This window comes from Brassica napus, chromosome C6 (assembly GCF_020379485.1).
Source record: "Brassica napus cultivar Da-Ae chromosome C6, Da-Ae, whole genome shotgun sequence".
NCBI lineage: Eukaryota > Viridiplantae > Streptophyta > Magnoliopsida > Brassicales > Brassicaceae > Brassica > Brassica napus.
The window spans coordinates 38,635,554-38,660,976 of NC_063449.1; the positions used below are offsets into that span (position 1 = coordinate 38,635,554).

Genomic DNA, 25,423 nt, shown 5'->3' on the forward strand with positions numbered 1-25,423 from the left:
TCTGAGATCCAAGAGTTTTAATACATTGTCTTTAAATTTCTCATCTAGATTCAATTTACTAAGTTTGTCTTTAATGCATTCTTAAGTCTTTTTCTATTCCTCAAGTAGTATAAATATGTAAACACTTCTCATAATAAAATCAGTCTAAGTTTGAGTTTATTTTTGTTTTCTTCTTTTCTCTGAGTGAGAGAGAGAGTTCTTTAGCTAGTTCATTGGTGTGTACCGGCTTGTTCATTTGGTGGTCAGCCAATTCATCTTTGTGTGTTGTTTGGTGGTTAGCCAACACATTCATTCATTCTTGGGTGGTTAGCCTTAGATCGTGGGTATATCAAGAGTCATTCCGCATCTCTTGACGATCCTTTCAATCCATATCAGTTCCAGAAGTGCTCTTTGCCTTCTCGGATCATATCTAACACCCAACTAAAGTGATCATTCCCGATTTAGTGCGTATCAAGTGGTATCAGAGCCACTTTGGCTGGTTTGTTTTCTTTCCTCTTTCATCGTCTCATCTCTCCACGTTTTTCTTTTCTTATTTCTTGGATCCGGGCTGTTCCTTTACTCCTTTGTGATCGCCTATTATATAAAAAAAAAAACGAAAACAAAAATCGATTAAAAAAAACAAAAAAAAATGTTTTGGTTTGAATCACTTCTGAAGAGAAATCCAGGGGGAGTGGTGGAAGAGAAACCCTGCTGGCTGAAGAGAAACTCAGCCTAAGGACAGTTAAAGCGGATCCATATCAAAATTCTCTTCATCTTTCTTTCTCTTTTCTTTTCCCACAAAAGTTTGTTTTGGGTTTTGATTGCTGAATTTTGACTGCCTATCATCCTTTGAACCAGTGGAAAGAACTCTGAGTGATCACCTAAAAATCGTGAGCTAAACACTTTGAGAGTGTGAGAATTTTTATTTGCTAACTCTTTTGTTAAGTGTTTGCAGGATGTTTGGACTTCACAAGAAATCAAACCAGGCTTCAAAACTACAACAAGATGTTTATTATCCTTTTAAAACCGTGCTTGAAAAAAAGCAATTGGTTTTTGGAGATAAGAAACATTTTTCTTCTAATGGGTTTGATTCTGTGCAAAAACAAAGAAACCAAAGAAAGAGGCAAAACATGTTCGATGATGATGAGAAGAGGGTCATAAATGGTGATCGTCCCTTCACCAAGGCCAAGAGAAGCAACTGTGATGTGCTAGACCGGAACGAGCTTCAGACTTATGCCAGCTTGGAAAAGATGTTTCATAAGGCGATTCATGTTGTCCGGCAACTTAAAAAGAAGAGAAACACCAACACTTCTTCTGCACCAAAACAACAAAGTAATTCTTCTTCTCTTTCAAATTGTGATTTGAAAACTAATGTGTTGTCTTCTGATAAAAGCAAGGCTGTGAAACCCACAAGCAAGCTCATTCTACCAGGTGCTTCAAATGCCATAGGATTGGTCATTATGCTAACAAGTGTCAAAACAAGAAACCGTTGGTGACTTTGGAGAATGAAAACGTTGAAACCGAGCCAGAAAAAGAAGAATTTTCAGACCCATTGCCAATTTTCGATGACTACACACATGAGCCAATGGCAGGTTTGAAATCTTGTGAACATAAGAACTTATTTTCTTCTCAATCTGAATCAGTTCCTGATGAATCTTGCTTGCAATTAACTGTTTTACAACCAGAGAATCCAAGTAGTTTTGAATTAATTTCTCAGTTTGAAAAGGATTCTGAAAACGTTTTGAACAAGGATGAATTTTCTGGTCCTTTGAATGCTCTTGATATTGGAGCATATGACTTTGGTCTTGGAAGCTTTGTGTCAATGCTGGAAGGGCCAGATGAAGAACAAAACTGTGATCATCAAGCAAACCAAGAAAGCTCTTCTTCCATTCAAAAACCGGACCAAACTCAAGGTGAGCAATGTTCTGATTATGATTCATTTGCTTATAACTCTTTTCCTTTTAATGTTCCAGATTTGAGGAAAAATCTTTTTGAAGAGGGAGGGAATGAAGCGCCCTTGAGTAGCGCACCGGACAAAACAGACATGCATGACTTGATCATGGAAAGCAGTAATGATATATATTCATTGTTTGACACATATCTTCCAACAAACGAGTCCTCTTCGCATGAAATCGCTTGGATAATGTTCTAAACTCAATTACGGAGCTCCTCGAAGAAGAATCAGATCAAACGGAGTTCAGATGTGGGAGTTATGCAATTTGCAAATCAGGAGACCTTCAGTTCTCGCGAATTTGGGCCGTATGGATCGTCCAGCCCACATCTTGATCCTTACCGCGAATGAACCACTTGGTTCAGACGAACCTGGACGTTAGCCGAAGAGTCTCTTTGACCAGATCTGAGATCCAAGAATTTTAATACATTGTCTTTAAATTTCTCATCTAAATTCAATTTACTAAGTTTGTCTTTAATACATTCTTAAGTCTTTTTCTATTCCTCAAGTAGTATAAATATGTAAACACTTCTCATAATAAAATCAGTCTAAGTTTGAGTTTATTTTTGTTTTCTTTTTTTCTCTGAGTGAGAGAGAGAGAGTTCTTTAGCTAGTTCATTGGTGTGAACCGGCTTGTTGATTTGGTGGTCAGTCAATTCATCTTTGTGTGTTGTTTGGTGGTTAGCCAACACATTCATTCATTCTTGGGTAGTTAGCCTTAGATCGTGGGTATATCAAGAGTCATTCCACATGTCTTGACGATCCTTTCAATCCATATTAGTTCCAGAAGTGTCGTTTGCCTTCTCGGATCATATCCAACACCCAGTTAAAGTGATCCTTCCCGATTTAGGGCGTATCAATAAGAAATCGTATTCGCAAATAAACATGGAGTCGAGATATAATCTCTTTCCTTAACTCTAAATATTATCTTCGTTAGTGAGACGGTACTGTACGAATATCGAGTCCCAGGATACAACCATGGTAGACGATTACGCTTCACTCGTTAATCGCCCTATCGAACTATAAATTTACGAAACACTCTCGAACTATAGACTTACGCTAAGGGATTTTCGCTGTTGGATTTTGATACGGAAAAAGTTCAGAAATGAAGGAAGAGGAGAGGTTATATTTAACGAGACGAACGAGAGCTACTTCCCGCAACAGTTGCTGCACGTGTGCGGAGATCTCGCGGAAATCACGGGAAGTTAAGTTTCGAAAACTTATTCCCCAAGACTCTTATCTCGTTTAAATTCTAGAGGATAAAATGCATGACGTTTTTATTTTTTAAACAACTACTTGTCGTTTTAAATAAAAATGCATGTCGTTTTTTTCCGAATTAAAAGGCAAAACATTGAGCTTAACTTGGTCCAAAAAGAATATTCTTATCGGGCCAGAGGCCCTCCACCCAAGCCTAAGCCCAAACCCAAACCCAAGCCCAAGCCCAAGCCCAAGCTCACGCCCAAGCCCACGCCGAGCCGAGCCGGCCGGACGGCGGTTGTGGTGCACGCGTGAGGAGCCATCCTCTCTCCATGAGTCAATTACACCCTTGTTTCATGGGGACATATATAAACATCTCAACTCTTCTCTTCCTCCCCGATGTGGGACTTTCCACATGTATTTACTTGTGTTTTGAGGGCTTTTAATGTTTTTAGCTCAGTCATTATTCATTCACATTTCCACTAAAGCCATTGGGCTTTAATTGATCCAACAGTCGGCGCGTAAGCGTGCATGTCGTCGCCGGAGCCCCTCGAGCAACCGTAAAGATGTTGGCATTTCGCTTCTCTTTCGTCTCCTCTGTCCTCTGTCTTGCCTGAGCTCTGGTTCAGGTCCCATCCACGGCGGATCTGCTTCTGGAGTAAAGGCGCGGTCGTGTGGAGGTTAGGTGCGGTGAAGCTAGTCGTTTTGCCAGTTGATGTTTCGTTTCCGGGAGGTGGAGGCTCCTTCAGCTCCGTCACCGCCGGCCCTTGCCTCCGGGAGGTGGAGGCTTCTTCAGCTCTGTCGTCGTCGGTTTTTTCTCCGGGGGGTGAAGGCTCTCTCAGTCTTGCGTCGCCGGCTTTAGGTGTTTCAGTTCGTTGGATCGGTTTTGGTTCCCACTTGTGGCTTGTGTGTGGTTCTGGGTTCGTGGTTCCAAGTGGTTCACGGCTTTGTTCAGTCGGATGAGTTCTCGATTGGATCGATGAAGCTCTCCGAAGTGAAGACAAAGCGTGGAAGTGAAGAGATAGTTTCGATGGAGGCTCTCCGGTAATCTGAGCTCAAGGTTGGCGGTGGTGTAGCTCCGGCGATGTCTCGAGACGGTGACGGTCAAGTTGAGGCGGAAGCAACGCGTGTCGTCCTGATGGTGTTTTATCCTTACACGTGTCCGGCCTCCTTGACGCGTGGGCCTACCGAAGTCGTCCAGGTTCTTTTGTTTTGGGCTGCTGGCCCTTTAACTTATCTTATTTTTTCCGTAGGGTTTTGGGCTTCTTGAAGTTTGTTTTGTTGGGCCTCTGACCGTGTAGTTGGGCTTGATCCTGTTTTATTAATATTAAAAATCTTGGCGGGAAAAAAAAAAACTAGTAATGATTAACCTATTATTTATCCCGCAAAGTATGTGAATGTGTCTATGAAAGAATTGGCAAATGAGAAGCTTGGTAATCCTGACACAAGAGCTGCACGGAAAGAAAAATTACAGCAAAAATCTTTGTTAAACTTAAACAATTTTTTTTTTTACTTTTCTCTTTCATTATCGTTGTGTTTTCCTCCTTCATCATTTTTTTCTTTTTTTTTCCAATGAATCTCAACAAAATTAAAGAAGATCATGAGTTCCTAACGAGATTTCATAGGTTCTTCTATTTTTTTCTCCATCTTCTTTTTTTGAACATTGGCTTTCCTTTCTCCATCTTCTTTCTCCATCTTCTTCATCTACATAATCATTTGATCTCACTCAACATTCATCAACACAGCCCCAAACAAGATTACGAGTTCTCTCTCCCGAAGTTCATTTCAAAGATTCGTCAGGTCGCTCTCCGACAATCAAAGCTGTAGAATAGTACAACTGTCACGACGTAAATCAGATCCTCTCAACTTCAGTAGTACGAACATCTGGCGTTATGCATTTGCAAACTTCCACACCGGCAACGACATGAAATTGAATAAGAACGACCACCGATACTATAATAATTCGCCAACTAAAATAATTTATTAATGGCTAAAGAATAAATTAGATGTCAGTATTTAGTTTAAAAATACTTTACATCGGATTAGACGGATAACTTAACTGTTATAGATAATCAGATATATGTTAACCGTCTAACAATAAATTTGAAAGAATAATGTAAAAAGTAAATTGTGATGTATAATAAGATATTTTGGATAACTATATTATTATATGTTATTAAATATGTTAGCCATATAAAAATTCATCTTAGAGTCTAACTCAAAGAAGAGTATAACAGTTTATTATTTTAGATTTATTACAATGCACCAATAAATTATTGTAGCCGTCTAATCCAACTTATATTACAATTTTTTTATTTATAATTTGTGTAAATGAAATGATAGCATTCTACGTATTAGTTTTTCGACTGGTTTTGGCATATACTTCAAATAATATCTGACTTAAATCTGTATGTTCTCAAAAATATGTAACTATTCATCCAACAAGAGCAATCACTATCAAAACAATCATTTTCATCAGCAAGGTAACTTTAAAAATCACAATTAAAAAAGTTTAGAATTCTCTGTTAATTGGTTCAAACAAAGCCAAAGCTAAGGATTTACAAAACACAGATTTAGATCAAATAAAACATGCTTAAAACAGAGGGAAGATCAACACCAACTATCAAACTTTATTATGGATGTTCAAGCCTCGCTCTTTATTAAAATCTCCAAACTACACCACTTCAACCCACTTATGGAGACAGAGCAGGATCACTTGACACATGCCCGGAAAACGCAGAGCAGAGCAGAACTATCTGTCGTCTCCGACGACCAGTTGCAAAGAGAGAGAGAGAGAGAGAGCTGAGCCGGAACAACATGCATGCAAAGACCGCTTCGATCAACGCAGCAGCGTCCCGTTGCAGCAACAACCAAGTAGCCTGAAATCAGAGATTATCGATGTTTGGGGGATAAATATAAATTATTATATTTATATTTAAGAGAAAGAGATCAAAATCAAAAGAGAGTGATGAGAGTTTTGATACGAAGCCGAGAGATTAGGAAAGGACGAAGGATCGTGGAGTAGAAAGAGGAAGTTAGGAAAAAAGAGGTTGTTCAAAAAAAATATATTAAAAAACAACAACTGTGACTGCAAAAGTTTCGTGATGTTTTGAGTTATCAGAAAAATATATGTTTGCAATATCTTCACAGTAACCAACGAAAAGGTAATAGGGGTATAAAAGCATCCTTATCGGTCGTATCTAGAGAGGATCTAATGCTAATTATGCATTAAAAAAAAATCAAAAGAAATAATAAAGGTTTGAGACGTCTCCTATTGTTGCGACGGAAGAGACGGTATTGGGGGACACGTGTAGGCAAAATAAGAAGAGAGAGGAGAGCGCGTCTTCGGTTCGCTTTGGTTCTGTTTCTTTCTTTCTCTCAAAACCTCTCTATCTTTCGTCTGCGAAAAGGCGATTCTCTGTGTCTCGGCGGTTCCTCGACCAAACGGTGATAATCCTTCTCTCCATGGCTCGTCGACGTCTCGGAATCGTCTCTCTCCGTGGATCGTAGACGAAACGACGAAAGTCTATCTCTTCGTGGGTCGTAGACGAAACGACGAAAGTCTCTCTCTTCGTCGACGTCTCAGAATCGTCTCTCTCCGTGGGTCGTTGTCGAGGAAGTAAATCGGTGATTATCTCCCGTGGGTCTCGTCGACGGTGAAGGACCGCTGTCTCTCTCTCTAAATCGGAAGGTAAATCGTTTCTTGTGTTCTTCAAGCATGCATGTGTTAGATTTGACTTATTCTTGTTCTGATTGCATGTGTTTTTTTTTATTTCTAGGTTCGATTTTTTGTGGCGGTGGCTGTCGTCGACGGGGCTCTGTGTCGGTGGCTCTCCTCAACGGCGACGGAGCTCTCTTTGATGGCACTCTCCGATTCGCTAAGGTAACACTTCTGTTTCATGTTCTTCAATGATGCATGTCTCATATTGTGCTTGGATTCTGTCGGGTTTAGCTGAAAAATATTTTGTTTCAAGTTAATCAATTTGATAACGTTTCTGTCATTTGATTCTGTCAAGTTAATCAATTTTGATAATGTTTATGTCCTTTGATTCTGTTAAGTTAATCAATTTTGATAATGTTTTTGTCCATTGATTCTGTCGGCTTTGACTGTAAAATATTTTGTTTCAATCTTGTTTTGATTGTTGCAAGGTTATGATTAAGATTGTGTTGATTAATATTTTTTTGTTTATGTCTTTGTGCGGTGAGATGAATGGATGAAGTCGGCTTTGATGTGTTCTGTGGAAATAGAGGCCAGGAAGCTTCATCAATACAGGTTAGTTTTACTCTTCCATGAATTAGAACTGATGTGGTTAGCTTCTGTGAAGAATTAAAGATGTAGTTAACTGTAACATTATGGTTGTGATGATGGTAATAAATAGAAGTGATGGTTAGATAGAAAAGGGAACGTGAAGTGTGTTGAATGAATTAGATAAATGTCAAGTCTTAACGCATTCAAGTCTGGTACTAGTTAAAAGAAAAATTGAAAGCTTCTGTGATGAATTGTTTGGTTGGTGTGTTGAATGCTAGTTCTCTTTCTCGAATTATTTATAACCATTGTCTTCCTCTTCAATCTCCAACATCTGAATGCGCTTGCTCGTTCTTTCTCCTCTTTCTCCTCTTTCGCCTCTTTCACCTCTTTCTCCTCTTTCACCTCTTTCACCTCTTTCTCCTCTTTCTCCTCTACCTCTGACGTCGGAAATGGATTTCAATCCATTTCAAGACTCTGCCAAATTTGTTGAACTACTTAATAGTCAACAAAATGTTGTCTTTGGCAGTCAAGGAAGTGTTTCTCTCTCTACAACGCAAGCTCCTTTCGTAGGCACTCAAGAAGATCCAATCATTGCTGACGAGCTTCCAGCAGAGCGTAATCCCCGAAGGACTTGGACGCCAACAGATGATATAGTGTTGATCAGCTCGTGGTTGAACACGAGCAAAGATCCCATTGTTGGGAATGAACAAAAGTCAGGAGCTTTTTGGAAGAGAATTGCAGAATACTTCTCGGCGTCTCCTAAGATAGCTGATTCTGAAAAAAGAGAAGCATCTCAGTGCAAGCAGCGTTGGCACAAGCTGAATGATTTGGTTTGCAAGTTTTGTGGGGCGTATGAAGCAGCAACCAGGGAGAGAACCAGTGGTATGAACGAGAATGATGTGCTTAAATTAGCCCACGAGATCTTCTTCAACAACTACCAAAAGAAGTTCACCCTTGAGCATGCGTGGAAGGAGCTTCGCGCTGATCAGAAGTGGTGTGAACTCTCCACAGCCAAAAATGGAAGCAGCTCCAAAAAAAGGAAGTGTGAGGATGAAAACAATGCTTTTGGAGATGAAGAGTTCACATCTCGTCCTCCGGGTGTTAAGGCATCAAAGGCCCGTGGAAAGAAGCCGGTGGTTGATGGGAAAGTGTTCTCTGACTTCCAGAATATATGGAGTTTGAAGAAGGAGGACTTGGCAATGAAGGAAAGGCTCTCGAAGATGAGGATGCTTGAGTTGATTCTTGCAAAAGAAGTACCACTAGACGAGACCGATGATGCTCTGAAGAAAAAACTCATCAATGAGTTGATGTAACTCTCGGTCATGCTCTGTTTAACTTTCATGTTCTAATTAGTTTAAGTTTCATGTTCTGTTTAATCTTTCATGTTCTAATTAGTTAAATTTGTAACTTTTGGGTTCTTGTTTAATTTGAAACCTTGTTTGTGTTCTTGTTTACTTTGAAACCTTGTTTGTGGTTCTTGTTCTTTATACTGATTTGATCTCTCTCTCGTGATCTTTATACTGATTTGATCTTTGTTTCTTGTCCTTGTTACGTACAGGAGCATTGGAGGTGAGAAGGATCACGGACTTGTTGTGTGAAGTGTTGTAATGTCACGGACTTTGTCATCTTGTTGCGTCTTGTACTCTTGTGTCTTGTATTGTCACGGGCTTTGTATCTAGTCTAGTACTCTTGTTGTGTAGTGTCCATTGTACTACACCTGTTGTAGTGTCACGGACTTGGCATCACTCTTGTTTCATAATTGTACCAAACACAAAAGCTTCTGTCTATATATTGCACTTTCTATTACTCAAGTTTCATATCTTCTCTATATATTGTACCAAACACAAAAGCTTCTGTCTATATATTGCACTTCATAATTGTACCAAACACAAACTCTCAAGTCTCTTTAATCACAAGTTTCTCTTTTCTCTCTTTGATCAGAAGTTCACGTTGAAAAAAAAAAAGATCACAAGTTTCTCTCTATGGCTTCTTCTTCTCAAGATCCTTTTGATTCTTTTGATGCTGCAGTTGATGATGCATTTGATGATCTCTTTGAGCAAGCCTTTGAGAATATTTCCATTCATGTTGATCAAGAAGAACAAAAAAAGAAGAGAAAAAACGAGCTTATATCGAAAGACATCGTGAAGAAGGGCATATTCGTTTATGGAATGATTATTTCAGTGAAACTCCAACTTATCCGGATAATATCTTCCGACGACGTTTTAGAATGAACAAGCCATTGTTCATGTACATTGTTGATCGACTCTCCAACGAAGTTCAATATTTTCGGGAAAAGAAATATGCTCTCGGAAGAAAAAGTCTCTCTCCCCTTCAGAAGTGTACTTCAGCCATTCGTGTCTTGGCATATGGTTCTGCGGCAGATGCGGTCGACGAATACCTCCGGCTTGGTGAAACAACAACTCGGTTATGTGCGGAAAATTTTGTGGAAGGGATAATATATTTGTTCGGCGATGAATACTTAAGAAGACCAACGCCGACTGATCTTCAGCGACTTCTTTACGTTGGAGAACATCGTGGATTTCCCGGGATGATAGAAAGCATCGATTGTATGCATTGGGAGTGGAAGAATTGTCCCACCGCTTGGAAAGGGCAATATTCTCGTGGTTCGGGTAAACCAACAATCGTTTTAGAAGCGGTTGCTTCGTATGATTTCTGTATATGGCATGCATTTTTTGGACCTCCAGGTACCTTAAATGATATCAATGTTCTTGATCGCTCACCTGTTTTTGATGACATAATAAAAGGTCAAGCTCCTCAAGTCACTTACTCTGTCAATGGAAGAGAGTATCATATGGCTTACTATCTCACCGATGGTATTTATCCGAGATGGGCCACTTTTATCCAATCTATTCCACTGCCACAACACCCGAATGCTGTTTTATTTGCTCAACATCAAGAAGCTGCCCGAAAAGATGTCGAACGTGCTTTTGGAGTCTTGCAAGCTCGGTTCGCCATTGTCAAAAATCCGGCGATGTTTTGGGATAAAGTAAAAATTGGGAAGATTATGAGAGCATGTATCTTAATACATAACATGATAGTAGAAAACGAACGAGATGGAAACACTCAATTTAATGTTTCAGAGTTCCAACAAGGAGAAGACAACGAAAGTGCACAAGTCGATCTCGATATTTCCCATGAAATGCATACAAATATCGCCAATATGATGGATGCTCGAACTCGAATTCGTGATGGACCAATGCATCACCAACTCAAAGCTGATTTGGTTGAACATATATGGCGTAAATTCGGACCTGATGAAGACATTGACTGAGCTCGGAAGCTTCTTTCAATTATTATTCTCATTTATTTTCTTAATCTTCATTTCTATGTTTTATTTGAAATTCAATGTTTAAAATGTTATGTTTAATAATTTTATCAATAAATTTTAAGATAAATAAAATAAATTTTTTTTAAAAAAAAACCCTAAAATTAGAGACTTGCAATGGACACACTTATTTGAAGGTCTCTATCTTAAATTTCTTAAAGTCACTTTTCCAACTTAATAATATTAAAAAAATAATTAGAACCCCTAAGTGAGTATTAGGGATAAGGATGCTCTAAGTGTCCTAAAATTTTCGAACAAAGTGAGAAAAACCCTAAATGGGTATCTATATCTAATTAAGACATAAAGCTTGTGTGTAGAGTGCAAATACTCTTTCGTTTATATATATATACGGTAACAATATTACTGTCGAAAAAAAAAAATTAGAGTGAATTGGGTGAAAATGCTAGAAGAAGTAACAAATTAAGAAAATACCTATGTCATAAAAATTGTGGGGATTCAAAAATGATCCAGGATAGCTGAAATGACAAAATTACCTTACTGTCTATAAGAGAGAGATTTACATTATGACTGGTGATAATAGGTTAGAAGCTAAAAGAAATATAAATGTAATTGAAAAAAAAATATGATCTCTTCGAAAACACGGTCGAATCGGACGATTACGCACCAGTGAGAAATGCTCGAAAGCAAGCTTAAAATCCGGAATATACGATTTCACCTTACCGTTGAAAAGCTTCTTCTCAACAAAGCGATGTTGATACCGACAAGAAAATCGGAGCCATCAATTTGTTTTTATTTTTTCTAAGTTTTGAAAAAATCGCGTGTTTAGTGATATATTTATGTAATTGGAACATAAACAATACAAAATCGCATAAAAATTTGATGATATAGGAGAAAACTGAAGTCGGCGGCCATGAAAACAGCTTGAGCAGTCGAAACCCCTAAAAAAATTGGGGGAAAAAGATGAATTATTTACATTTATGCCACTCATTAAAGAAAATAAAATAAAATAAGTCTAACGCGCATCTCGAACCTCGGAAACGAGTTTGAGAGTACCAACTTAAACCACCATAGCACTGTAACTTATTCAAATATAGCTGGCAAACTCTATAATATAACCCTTTATATCCGAAAATGGTATTCAAGGAAATTTAGCGACATGTTAGATTGACCTTAGAAACAGTTTGGTTGTTTGTATTTAGCTAGGGGACAAAAACACAGGTTGTGTTAAAATAAATTTTATGTTGCTAAAGATAGTTGTGTAAATTGATTTAGGATTTTAGCATGTTTTATGATGTATACATACGCTAAACAGATTATTAACTGGGTAACTCTCTGTGTGTAGGGTTGACAGCAGCCGCTAAAAACCAAAAAAATATATTTGCACTAATCCAAAACGTATGTGTATTAAACAGTAAATAGGTTAGCAGAGAGTGGCGAAAGTTTTTTTTTATATATATTTATGTTAGCATGTTAACTAATTCAATAAAAAGCTAAACATGCTAGTGGCCGTTTAACACTTTTACTGTGCAGGTTTCTGTCTTAGTTTAAGAATCAAGGTGACCGACTAAGACATTTTATACAACGATACACGCAAGACTTGGTAGTTAAATAAGTTTTTATTAAACATTAAAACAAAGGAACATATAAGACAGAAAAGGGTGATACCCACCCAAAAACAACACCAAAAGAAACATAGATATAACAGTAGGCACAGGTTGGGTGGCTATAATCATAGGACTTGAACATTATCTTCATTTCGATCATAACTGCAGTTCTTTCGACCTCAAGGTCAAGGACATCGGGAGTGATGCATTTGCAGACATCACTACCAGCAACCGCATGGTCTTGAATTAGTAGAATATAGGTGATACCAGAATCGAAATGGTTGTGGTTCTGGGGGACGATACATGGTCTTTCAATGGCTAGGGCCTTCAAATCTGTAGGAAATGGTTGTTTCCCGGCTTGTCTCAGTAGGTAGGGAAACATTTCTGAAATGGGACGCAGTTCTTTTGTGATCATCCTGTCCGTTCTGAGAGATGTGTTCCTAGGAGACGGGTTGGATTCTTCAGCATCCAAAGCATCCAACAACGTGACCTAAGACAGCTATATGTGCTCGGCAAAATGTGAAAACAAAAGGAGGAGAATTGTGTTGAAAATGTTCAGATGAGTATTTTACTGGTTACATTTACTCTAACGAAAGACAAATAACTAGAGCAAATAATCCAGTAGTTGTCCAACCGAAAACATAGTTTTGTTAACTTAGATGAAAACTAGGCTAAGTTTATTAGTGGCCTGAAATTTACAACTATATATTGCTAACGTGCGAACATCAACGAACAAAAAATCATAAATTTGGCTAAAATAGTATGTTTGCTAACCCACCTAAAACAGTTATATGAGTTAGGAAATGTAACAACAAAAACAGCAGGATAATGTTTGTGCAACATCTTGATTGGCAAAACGCAAGGTGTGCTGGATAATGTTTAACGCATCCGCCGTAGTGGTACCTGTAGTTGAGAGACAGCAATGCAAGTAAGGGCATACTTGATATGTTATGCCCTTGATAAATATACGCTAAACAAATTATTAACCGGGGAAACAAAAGATTTCAAGAATGCAGGGACCAGTGCTGGAAATTCAGAACTTTTGCATAGGCTAAATTGTCACAATCGAGAAGTTAAAGGGCTGAATTGAGGACGTGTCTGCAATTTACATAGTCGTGGGCCAATATGAAAATAACCAGAAGCCCAGGGACCTGTTTTGCAATAATCTGTGAAATCACCATTGGTAGAGATCCGAGCTTGGCTTCAACGCGGACAACGGCGAGTGCGTTACAACGCGACAGAAATTGGAGCTCGGAATTGGTCTTGCCATAACTGATTCACGAAGGAGGATAGCTCGATGATTGGAGATGGCTTCGACGGTGAAGAGAGCCAGTAGCGGCGGAGAACGTTGTAATGTCACGGAGGAGACGAGAACCATGCGGTGGCTTGGAGCGAAATCACGAGCTAACCACTGTGGTTTACCGGAGAAGCTTGAGGGAGACACACCATGGCGGAGGAGAATCGACATTACTGTATATAAGAAGGATGTCTTGAGGGAATTTTGAGATTCGTGATTAAAGAGCTAATGGAGAAGTTTCCAAAAACTAGAATATGTCCACTTGCTCACACAAGGAGATTTCGTGTTAAGTTAGAGACAAAAAATAAAAATAAAAATAAAAATATGTTATAGGGAAATTGGGCTATATACCCAAAAAAATATCATAATTAATTATCTATCCAAAAAAAATTCCTCCGTTATTTATGAAATATATACTATATTACCCTTCTTAGTTACCGGTTAATAAAAGAAGAAAAAATGCATTTTTCTTCTTCTTATTTGATTATCAACTACTACCACTCTTCTTCCATTTCCACGTCTTACTCTCTGTCACCGTTATGATATGCTATCACCAACTTTACATTGTGCTTTGTATTTATTGTGTCTTTAATCACCACCTCTTTTTCTATCGTCATTATTTCTTTTAGTTATTAACGAGATCTGTAATTTTTGATTTTATCGTTTTGCCATTAGATCTTTCAGAACAACCACAATCTTCTTGATACCAGTCTCCACTTCTTCTGCCGTAACCACCACCACTCGCATATACTGTAAGTTGTCGGTTGTACTATTCTAATTGAACAATATGTACTATGTTATTTCGTTGTTACTATTTTATAATTTGGATCTGCATATTTTGATATTTGGGTTAGAGTTTATATTTCTTTTTAGGGTTTAGTGATTAGTATTTTATGTTTAGTTTGTTGTAGGTTTGAGCTGATGTTGGGGTAAGCACTACCTCACTCCCTGCAATCATAAATATTTAAAAATTCAAAAAAAGTGTACTATGCTATTTTGTCACTATTCTATTTTGATATTACTTAATATTATGTACTATGTGCATATTTTAATATTTGGGTTAGAGTTTATATTTTTTTCTAGGATTTAGTGATTAGTGGTTTTGGGTTTAGTTTTTGAAAGATTTGGGTTGAAGTTGAGTTTAAATTTATTAATTTTGGATATATATAGTATATTAATATATTTAAATCATTTTATACTTTCATTAACATAAATTATGCCATTTAGCATGGTCTATTCTATTTATATACTATCACCATAATCAGCGTGGATGTTATACCCATCACTACTCCAATAACATTTTTATTTATTTTTTATTTAAAAGATAGATGTTTTTTGAATGTTATTACCGGTAACTGGCTTAAAGAAAAAAGAGAACTAGATTAAATGAACAAAATGCTATCAGATCTAATAATATCAAATCATATGCTATATTCTTAATTTTATCTCCATAATTAACTATCTCACCAATAAGCCCGTTATATTTATTACAATTTGCCGGTTACTGATGATCATATATGAGCGAGGGTAAAGTAGTAATCTAATTCCTTCCTAACTGCGTCGAAAACGTCAATAGTGTATTGACCTAATTATCGTATAAGTCTTATGCATGGAGTGCAAATACTCAAAATTATTGTCCTTACTTAGAGAAAATCAAAACGTTACAATTACAAGCTAACATTTTTAGTGATAAGAATCCATTTTTCTTTTTTTTTTACATAATAGTGATAAGAATCTTATGAAGACACGTTTTATTTTATGTGTGGGCAGACCTTTTTAGGATAGATTTGTCTAATCTACCGCTCATATAGTAGTCATTGCGGTGGATTCTATACATGTGTATATCCAAGTAAGGTAAGGACAAAAAATAGCTGGAAACATGTTCATTGTACACTTCACTTCATGTATAACCCACACCAAAAAAAAAAACGGATAATCATTCATCTCTTTGTACAAACTCTAATTTCGTTTACATTAACCTTCCACAATAATGATGGTAAAAGAAGTTGGAAATATATTTCTTGTACACTTTTAAAATGCAAATATTTGAAGACTAGGTTGTACTAGTTCAGAGTATAACATGATCTGCTATAGCGAATTTGTATGATGGAGTGATCTGAGTTATAGCCGAGCCTGAGCCGTTGATTTAGAGACTAGAACTGGAGCTGATGATTTAGAGGTCACTTGGAGTCTAAATAGCTGAAGATTTATCTAGAAAAAAAAAAAAAAAAACTCAAAAGAATTAGTTGATATTTTAAGGGCCCGAAGGAAAGCGTGCGGCGGATAGAATAGGAAAAGAAGTTAATTTCTTTTGAGGCTGTATTCTGTAATGCTAAGTTGGATAAATTTTTATGTTGAAGAGAATATAAACAATGTTTATAATCTGCTGATTAATGAAAAAGTAAAGTTTGAAGTTTTAATATTGAATAATGTGCAGCAGAATCTTTCAAAGTCAGGAGGGGGAGGTTTGCTGCGAGAGCCTGAGAATGATTCTGATATTCCTATTGAATGTCGAGATGTCTACAAATCTTTCGGGGATAAACATATCTTGAGCTTGTTACACAAACCTTGGCAGCTGTTGGTTTGAACTTTGAAGGTATATCCTTATTATTATTATTATTTTATCAGTTATCAAAACATGGTGATTGTTCATACACCTGGTTCTGTGTTTTTCTGAATGCTAAGTTTAATATCTGAGCTTATTATTGGTTGTTCTTTTTTTTTTTCCGAATAAGATTAGGGGGTTGAGAATCGATTACCATGTTAACTCTTTAACTGATACAATAGATATGCTAGAAGAAAGGAAAAGCTCGTCTTATATTCAACTACCTAGCTTGAAAGCATCAACAAAGAGACCCAAACAAACACCAGCTTTCCAGAAATTCATAAACACAACAAAAGACTGCAACTTCTTCCCAGAAGAAGAAGAAGACGGCTTCTTCTTGTACGTAAGCATACCGATTCCTTCGATCGCGGCCACGACGATGCCTGCGACAAGCACGTCCTAGTCACCGGTTTGGCCGAGAATGGTGGCTAATGCATTAGCAGTCTAGAAACCAAGAAGCAGTAAGAATATCTTCATGGGGAAGTTCTTTCTAGCAGAGTTTATCTTCAAAAGAAGCTGTCTGCCTAAGGCAATCGCTATTCTGCCTAATCTAGTGCTACCTAGACCTGTTCTGTCTTCATTAATCTCTTGTCGTTCTCCTCCTCCTCCAGGAACAGAAGAAGAAGATCCTGTGTCTAACGCAAACGCTATTCTCTGGTTTCGTCTTCTTCGAATCTGGAAACTAGAATTGAAGACAAAATTATCAAATACCATATCGATTTTTTTATAACTAAAAAAACACAAAAAAATAAAAATTAAAAAAAAATAGAACCTTTTCATGGGAGTGATGATCCACGAAGCATTTCTTGCGTGGAACAGATTGATTGTAAAGGATCGAACTTTATCAGTTTCTAAGATTGATAACGATGTTGGTAAGATGCGTGAAGCCATATTAGAACAAGGACTAGTTTAGGTTCATATACAGAAGAGAAACATGCTTGGAATCAATGGAGAGAGGATTAGTTTAAGAGAGAAGCGGCGTCGAGTGATGAAAGTGTTGCTCCGTTAACTGAAACAATTATCTTACTCCTACAACGAGGCCTCTCTCCATTTTCGAGTTAATTATCTAGGATACTTTAGCTAATACTCACTCCTTTTTTTTTTTGATATAAGTTATTTTAGAATTATTCACATAGATTAAAAAATTAATAATTTTTTATATTTTCTAAAACAAATCATTAATTATTTACCTAACCACAAAATTAACAAATAATAAAATAAACGATATATTATTATTGGTCATATAACATTAAGTGTTAATAAATTTTACATAAAAAAACGAAAATGTCATATAATTTGAAACATAAAAATTTCTATAAAACGAATAAAATGACTTATATAAAAAAACGGAGGGAGTAAAAACTAGAGAAAAATAAATATATAAGATGAAATAAAACAATACAATAAACCTTTTAGTCAAAAATAAAATAATAAACGTAAAAATAGAAATGAAAAAGTTTGTGTCTATGTTATTGTATCCAAATAAAAATAGATTTTTTAAAGGTTATGTATTTAGTTGAAAAGAAAAAAGTATATAGTTTAATTTAAACGAAAGAGATAACGAAACTAAATGATCTAAAATAAATAATAAAATAAAATAATAAAGTGTCTTATCAAAATAAAAACAGAAAATAGCTTCATTAAAACAATCTCAATAATTAACTGCAACAAAGTATAATACGTGACCAAACAATTCAAAGTCGAATGTTATACAAAATATATAACGAACATAAATCCAACCACTAGTGAAACATATAAATAACAACATTGCAATGCAATTTAGTTACTTTATAAAAGTTAATGAAACTCGTAAAGAACTAAAATTCAATATTGTAATTAGCTCTAGTTAGTTACGAAATTCCCATTTTCTAACATCAATTCATTATTTGCAACAATTTCCTGGAAAGTTTTTTTTAAAAAGTCGTTACATACGGAGTTTAAGACATAAGAAGAGGGCATAAAACAAAACAAAAGGCGTTTAGGGAAACACTAATTGCTACTACTTAAAAGAAAGTAATTTATGCCTTTTATCTTAGCATTTGCAATTTTAAGCCGCTGTTATGATTCTTCACCATCCGCCACCGCCGCTATTTCCCCAACCGCCGTCTTCACCGCTCTTTTTTCCACTAGCCTCCTTTCCCCAACCACCATCCTCGCTGCTCTTTTTGCCACCAGACTCATTTCCCCAACCACCACCACCACCTCCAGATTCACTACCCCATCCGCCTGCACCGTCATTCTTTTTACCGCCAGACTCGCTTCCCCAACAACCACCACCACCACCACCACCACTACTTCCCCAACCTCCATCCCCACTTCCGGTATTGTTATTTCCCCAATCTCCATTTCCATCTTCTCTCTCAATGTTATTATCCCTCCTTCCTCTGCCCCTAGCACGACCACCGTAAGGCCTTGGCGCTCCACTTGGATGCCCATCACCACGTCCACCACCGTTTCTGTACTCACCGCCTCTCCCTACAATTTACATTTTCTCAACACGTCAGAATCAAAGTTATAATAACACATAAGCCAACAGACAAGTCGAACCATAAAGCGTTTTACCTGGTCTTGGTGCAGAAGAGCGATCTGAGTTACCACCCCAGCTACCTCCTCCAGAAGAGCCACGGTCTGCTGGGCTTCTCATGGGCACCATTGCAGCAACAGACCTGATCGATGGAACTGTTTCCTGCAACGGGTCATCAATATGCCTCTGGAAGTAGGCCACAAGCTTGTCGATGCTCTCAAACATCCTTTTCCTGAACTTGAATCCCTTGGGGTATAGACCGACGTACTCGTGATGCGGATTGGTGCTCCTTATGTAGGACAGTATAAAGGTGCCAGGATGCTCGTGTGAAATCCCGAAACAGTAAACTATCCTTGCTGGATTCTCACTCTTCTCGATCCTGAGAAGCTCATCAACTTCTGATTTTGTCCCCTTACGGAACTTCCTGTAGTTAAGCATCGTCTTGAGGTGAGAGACCAGAGGGTCAACATACCGATCCATGACCTGCAGTAATGAGGTGGTGTTGTTAAAAAGCTGCAGTACAATTATATTAAACTAAAGAGACATTACCTCATCTAAATCCTCGAAGGTGTCTTCTCCAATTGTTAGCGTCTTCCCAATACGCTGAAGACTCGTGATGTCCTTGCTTTCTTTTCCACCTTCAACTATCTCCTTGTGAGCGTAGACTCCATCGTAAATTTTGAGCGTCAATGTCAAGTAATTGAGTCCTCGAGAGCTTGGACGAACAATGCTCTCTCCAAATTCTTTGTCAGATAAATACTGAAAGAAAATATCACCAATACATAAACTCAGATATCTTTAGAAAGGAGATAGCAGCAGAGACCAAGACTACGTATCAACTTAACATGTACCAAAAAGAGAGATAAAGCCTGTAGATACCTCGGTGGCTTGATCAGCAGTGATGTTCTGGAAACGTGGATGGACAATCATCCGAGACTTGAAATGTTTCTTCACAAGCTCCTTTTCTTTCCGAGCTTTCTCCTTTTCTATCTGGAGACTGTTTCTATCCTCGTGGTAATACGGATCCAGATTCTGGTTCCGCTGGTGCCTGTTGTTTCTCATCTCACTCTCCTTGCATATAAGGAACACTTGATACCTCAGCTTCTGAATCGATTTGATCTTGCATGTAAGGATCTCGCCTTCTTTCAATCGGTCTGACAGCTCCACAATATCTCTCCCATCATCTGCGAAATCCTCCTTTGAAAGCATCCCAGTTAGTCCAGAATCCAATACACATATGGCTCTTCCACTCTGCAGTCTCCGAACAGTGGCCTGGACAATTCTGCCCTCAGCTATGGTGTCTTCAGTTTCGCCTGAGTTCATATAAAACTCTTCATCTGGACTTGGATCTTTAAAAGGAATCCGCCAATCCTGGAACCCACAGCTTAGCTCTCTCATGATGTTACTGTAAGTTTCCTTCTTATTCTCCCGGTTCTTGCTTGCAAGATACTCCTCGAGGACAACTTTTCTCAGAGAGCCTGGTCGATCTCTCACATGCTCTATTGCCATCTCTATCGCATCCTCATCATCGTTGGAGTCACCTCTAACATCCTGATCATAAATATCTTTCGCCAATTCTTGTGCAAGACCGTACGATTCCGGATGTATTCTGGTATCATCCAGTAGATCGATAAATTGGCTGCTGCTAGCAGCCAGCCCACTCCTCCTGATGCGCAAGAAACCGGCTGCGTTTACAAAAACTTTTTTACCAAGCCCGTGCATTATCAGGTCCTTGCGGACAAATATTGAACCAGCTCTTACAAGCGACCTCTGCAAGGATGCAGCTTTCCTAGGTCCAAGTCCAGAAATGAACTGTAGAGGAGAGAAAAGCCACTCATGGCTAGCTGCCAAATTAATGTCGATCCCAACCTGGTTTGTTATGTCAACCATAACCTGTTCAACCATCCCATACTTCTCGTCAACCTGAAGAAAACCCTCCAACGGGTGAAGCTTCCAAGACAATATTTCCCGGCCTGGACCACATAACGTTGCTGCCATTACTAGAGGATTCTGGAGATAGCGTCCAAGAGCAACTGCACGTTTCACGATCCCAGACTGTTGAGGTAGCTGTTCGCCTGAGATTCGAGAGTTTTCGTATAGCCTAGGAAGTGATTCGTCTACATAAACAATGGTTAAATCGTCCATCTGCCCAACATCTCTAGGTTTTTCTTCCACCATCTGGAAAATGACCTGAAATAACAAGACAAGGAGAAACATGACCATGATTTACTATACAAAAGAAATAGCAATGAAAAATGAAGCACCAACATAAAATTAACGAAGAACGCTTACTTCATAAATATCATCCTTCAGACGAGTACAAGCCAAATTGACAGCTCCTAGAGCCACAACATGCGGTTGGTGGTCCATCATAAACTTTAAAACACGATCCTGGTCATTCTTTTTACGTTGTTGGTCGTTGACATTTTGGGATCGCAGTGTGAGGGATCCAGCATAAAGCACATCAAGCACTTCTCCCGATGAATCCAGCATCACAAATGTATTTGGCGGCTTTCCAGGGCCCCAACAACATGCCATGACCCTCGGTGCAGCTTCCTCGTCTGAGCTAATGTCCATTTCTTTCTTCTGATATGGCCCTGCAGACACCTTATCCCACAAAGCCTGTCCATACTCTGAAAGCAACCTACTCTTCGCTCTGCTGGTTAGCAAGTTTCTTGCTTCTTTCTCCATTGATGGCAAAATGAAAGCATGAAGTGCATCCTCCAATATCAATTTTCTTTGCTCATTCCAGAGTTGAGCATACTTACTAACACCGACGCTCAGATAGTGTTCATAGCAGTCGCTAACCAGCCTATTCATGTAATTCTCAGGCAGCTTGAAGGTCACTTGAAGAAGTTTCTCCTCTTCTGCCTTCTGAATGAGAAGCCACTGCGCACCTTCAAACTTGCTCAATGGCTTTTCACGTAACCATTTAACCCCAGCAAACTGATGGTAAGAGTCTATTACTCCATTCCCCTCTGCTGTTGGACTCGTTGAGACTACTGCATTCTCCAGATAAATGCCACGGACATACTTTTTGACTGATGGCTCGCAACTTATCTCAACGGCAGCCTGAAAAAGGAAAATAAGAAGTATCTCAGCATTGGTAATAGGAGAAGTTCTTATAATATAAACTTCGTTGCAGGAACGTACCATATGCCGTGCACCCTTAAGAACAGCTTGAGAATTTTCAAACATAGCGCACATAAAGTTCATTGCCATCTCCTCTGGTGTTTCCTTTGCATCCTCAAGTTCATCAACCTGCAACTCAAGTAGCATCAGAATTGTCATTCCAAACCAGCATGCGGAGGAAAGAGTATAAAAGAACACTGACCAGTTTTTCTAGGGACAATGCAAGTCCCAACTGCTCCGCGCTATACCCAAACTTGTTTGCAACCTCCCAGAGCCCTGCTTTGCTGCAGACGCTATATTGAGATTTTCGCTTTGGCCTCTTGTACTGCCCTTCATCAACACCAACTTCACCGGCAGGAAAATGCAGGTTGAACTTGGAATCTACATCATCAACTTCTCTCTCTGTTTCTGCCACTTTAAGCGACTTCATGACAGATTCAAAAAGATACTGATTTAGATTGAGCCTATTTTCATCATAGACCCTCCTAGACTCTTCTTCGAAACGCTTTGCATAGTAACCATGCAACGCCGTTTTCCTTTTTCGAAGAAGGAGCCACTTCTTATCCAAGTCCTGAATCATCCAGAGGACCTACATTGGCATACAATTATTACGTTAAATCCAGCAATTTCCGCAGACACTATACTAAGATGAGTACTTGTTGTTAATCCCAATAAAACTGCTTACCTTTTGGCACTTGGTCTCAGGTTTCTTCTCTATATTGAGGTCACTATTATCAGAAGAGTCCAACAAGCTCCGGCATTGCTCCTTTCGGTACATGGCTATAAATGGTATCTGGATGAGACGATAAATTTTTTTAGCATAGTAATCCAAGAGCGATTCAAGGAAAATCCAACTAAGGAATGAATCCAAAGACCTCTAGTTTCTGCACATGATGAAGCTCCAAAAATTTTGCAATATCATCCTTGCTGACCGAGAAACCTTGTCCTCCTAAAACATAAAGTCCATCAGGATCTTTTAGCATCGAAGTAAGCTGTGCATATATCCAACTGCTCTCTTCCTCAATGCTAAGTTCATCAACAGGAGGGCTTCCAGTGCTGTCTTCAGATATCTGCAAAGGTGATAAGACATCTTTACATCCAACCATGACGACCAAACAAACTTAAGTGCATAAGCACACATAGAGAGAGAACGCACCTGCATCCTCTCGGGAATATCAACTTGGCGGATTTCATCATCTTTCCCAGTCATGTACTTTTCAGAAAGAATAGTTGGCTCAAACTCATCTTCGAGCCTTCTTTCCATCCTTTCACTAGATGCCAGACCCTTCTTACGAAGTGACAATAACTCTCCGACATCACCAAATATTTCGTTAGCATCATGTATAGCACTCATATCTGATCCTTGCCTATATCTCTTTTTCCTAGGGTCTCCCCTGAAAAAATTAGTTGAGTAGATAGAATCAGAGAAAAATAAACGTGACATAAGACACATATAAGAACATAAAAGTATGTACCTCCTAGGCTGACCATTCCCATCTTCATCTACGATGAAATCAGCCATTTCATCCTCGCTCCCAACTACATCTTCTTCCACCGCCAATTCCTCCTCATCGCCTACGTCATCAGGCAAATCTACAAGACACAAAATTACATATATGCGCCAACAGTTCCAAATACAAGTATCACAGAAACTAAAGAGAAGCATACCATCAACATCATCAAAGAGATTGTCTTTGATCTTGTCCTCGGCACTTCTTCCAGCTCCACCACTCCTATCAAACTCATCATCAGATGATCCCCCCTGGCCACCTTCCCTTTCCCTTTGAGCTTTCTTCAACCTCTTAAACTTCCTCTGTCATGATTCAGAAGAACAAAAATCAATATTTATATATTGTTAAGCGTGTGTACATAATCTTGACATAAAGTAAAAACAGACCTTTTGGAATTTGACATCGTTATCTTGGAGAAGCAGATAGTCATCTTCATCAAGATCTTCGTCCCTATCCAATCATCATATGTGGAAAGTTTATCAGATAGATACACAACATAAATGATAATTCTAGATTAACATTAGCTTATTGAAAGTTATGAATATGAAAGGATGAAATTCAATAGGGAAAGCAAATATATACATTTTCCTTCGTTTCTTCTTCTTTTTCTGCCTCTCTTCATCGCTATTTTTCTTCTCTTCTTCTTCGTCATCTTCCTCCTCTTCTTCTTCCTCATCACCAACTATGAACCCATCATTCTCATATTCATCCTCACCTACAAGAAAGGGAAACGATTATCACACCAACAGAGTAGAAAACACACAGCAGCTACTCAAACCCCAAAGGGAGAAGATGTGAAACTCATAGCTTAATGCACAGAAACAACCATTTCAGTCTAAAAGGAACTTAACAAGGCACGTGACAAACCAAGCATCCACTAAAGACAGAGAATATATAATAAACACTTAATGAGCATACTAAGAAGAACAGTTGCAGATAAAATCTGACTTTAAGACAATGAACTGCATGCACTTTGTGTAATGAAAACAGACGCTAGAGCAAAGGGAAGTAAAGGAGAAAACTTTTTTACCCTCTTCCTCCTCCTCATCATCATCATCGTTGTCAGCATTACCGACAGGATCTGCATGAACTGGCTCTCCGTCCTCATCCTCGAGCTCGTGATCGTCTGCGGCGCCGCGGAGGAAATAAAAATCAAATCTTTAGAATAAGCAGAAGAAACCCTAAGCCGTACAGAGAGGAGAAATTAGGGTTTGAGGGGAAAGGGGATTTTGAGAGTGTACCTTCTTCGTCGGAAACAACGTTCCTTGACATTATGATTCCTTCGAGAAATTAGACGAAACCCAAATCTGAAAGCTGGAAAAAGGGTTGGATTAGATTGAAACTTACGATTCTGATCTTCGCGAAGGTTCGTTCTTTTTCGATTTCTAGGGTTCCCACAAAAGAGCGGCGCGAGAGAGATATAGAAGATTAAAGGAACTGTGAATGATGCCGAGGAGAGAGAGGAAAAAAAGGGCTTACCAGTGTTGAATTTCTTCTATGAAGCCAAATGAGAGCAAAACCAGAAACGAAGAACGAAGACTCGATAAGCTCTAATCGTTCAAGTTTATACCGACATTCTTTCCTCTCGGTTACTTTTTTTTTGTTCTTCGTCAGACCATGTTTCATTTATAGCTTAATGGGCATTACAACTGGGGCCTAAAAGAGATCGGCCCAGAAAGAAGTTACAATATAACTTTAAGCCCATTTAAAGAACAGTGATACTACTAATGATGACTCATCGTGTCTATCCACACCTGGCCCAAAACACATTTAGACCATGTGGGCAACTAAAATTTGAAGACCTTTATTTGTACAAATAAAAAATGTAGCATTTTTTCTTGTAATAAAATCAAAACTCCAAGGTATTAAAGTATAGAGAAACTGTACAACAAAAGGGTGATACCATGTGTAAAAACACAGTCCGCACACGTCCAAAACCGGGACTAAGACCACCTCCATCGGAGGGGTTTTAAGGAAAAGGAAAATAAAAATAAATGAAAAATAATTAAAAGTCAGAGAACCGCTGTTTATTTCGGGTTTTTTAGAGTTGTTAAGAGACCTTACGTG

General features: G+C 38.4%; 1 protein-coding gene, 1 long non-coding RNA gene and 1 pseudogene across 2 annotated transcripts; 1 reads left to right on the forward strand and 2 right to left on the reverse strand.

Annotated features, from left to right (window-relative positions):
• The first annotated feature begins 15,572 nt into the window (after window positions 1-15,572).
• LOC125588638 lies at window positions 15,573-16,902 on the forward strand. The gene is made up of 2 exons (XR_007324767.1): window positions 15,573-16,180; window positions 16,372-16,902. It is a non-coding gene; the product is annotated as an uncharacterized LOC125588638 (long non-coding RNA).
• On the reverse strand, window positions 16,381-17,241 carry LOC106426243 (annotated as a pseudogene).
• An 843-nt stretch (window positions 17,242-18,084) lies between these two features.
• On the reverse strand, window positions 18,085-24,968 carry LOC106426271 (transcription elongation factor SPT6 homolog). Its single transcript, XM_013866987.3, has 17 exons — window positions 24,836-24,968; window positions 24,598-24,670; window positions 24,387-24,482; window positions 23,939-24,071; window positions 23,743-23,806; window positions 23,514-23,658; window positions 23,321-23,438; window positions 23,002-23,239; window positions 22,721-22,915; window positions 22,531-22,638; window positions 22,048-22,434; window positions 21,867-21,974; window positions 21,006-21,785; window positions 19,593-20,903; window positions 19,263-19,472; window positions 18,752-19,196; window positions 18,085-18,664 (listed from the first exon to the last, which is right to left on the reverse strand). The coding sequence occupies exons 2-17, from the start codon at window positions 24,626-24,628 to the stop codon at window positions 18,258-18,260; spliced, it is 4,776 nt and encodes a 1,591-aa protein (XP_013722441.1). The 5' UTR covers window positions 24,629-24,670; window positions 24,836-24,968; the 3' UTR covers window positions 18,085-18,257.
• Between the last annotated feature and the right edge of the window lie 455 nt (window positions 24,969-25,423).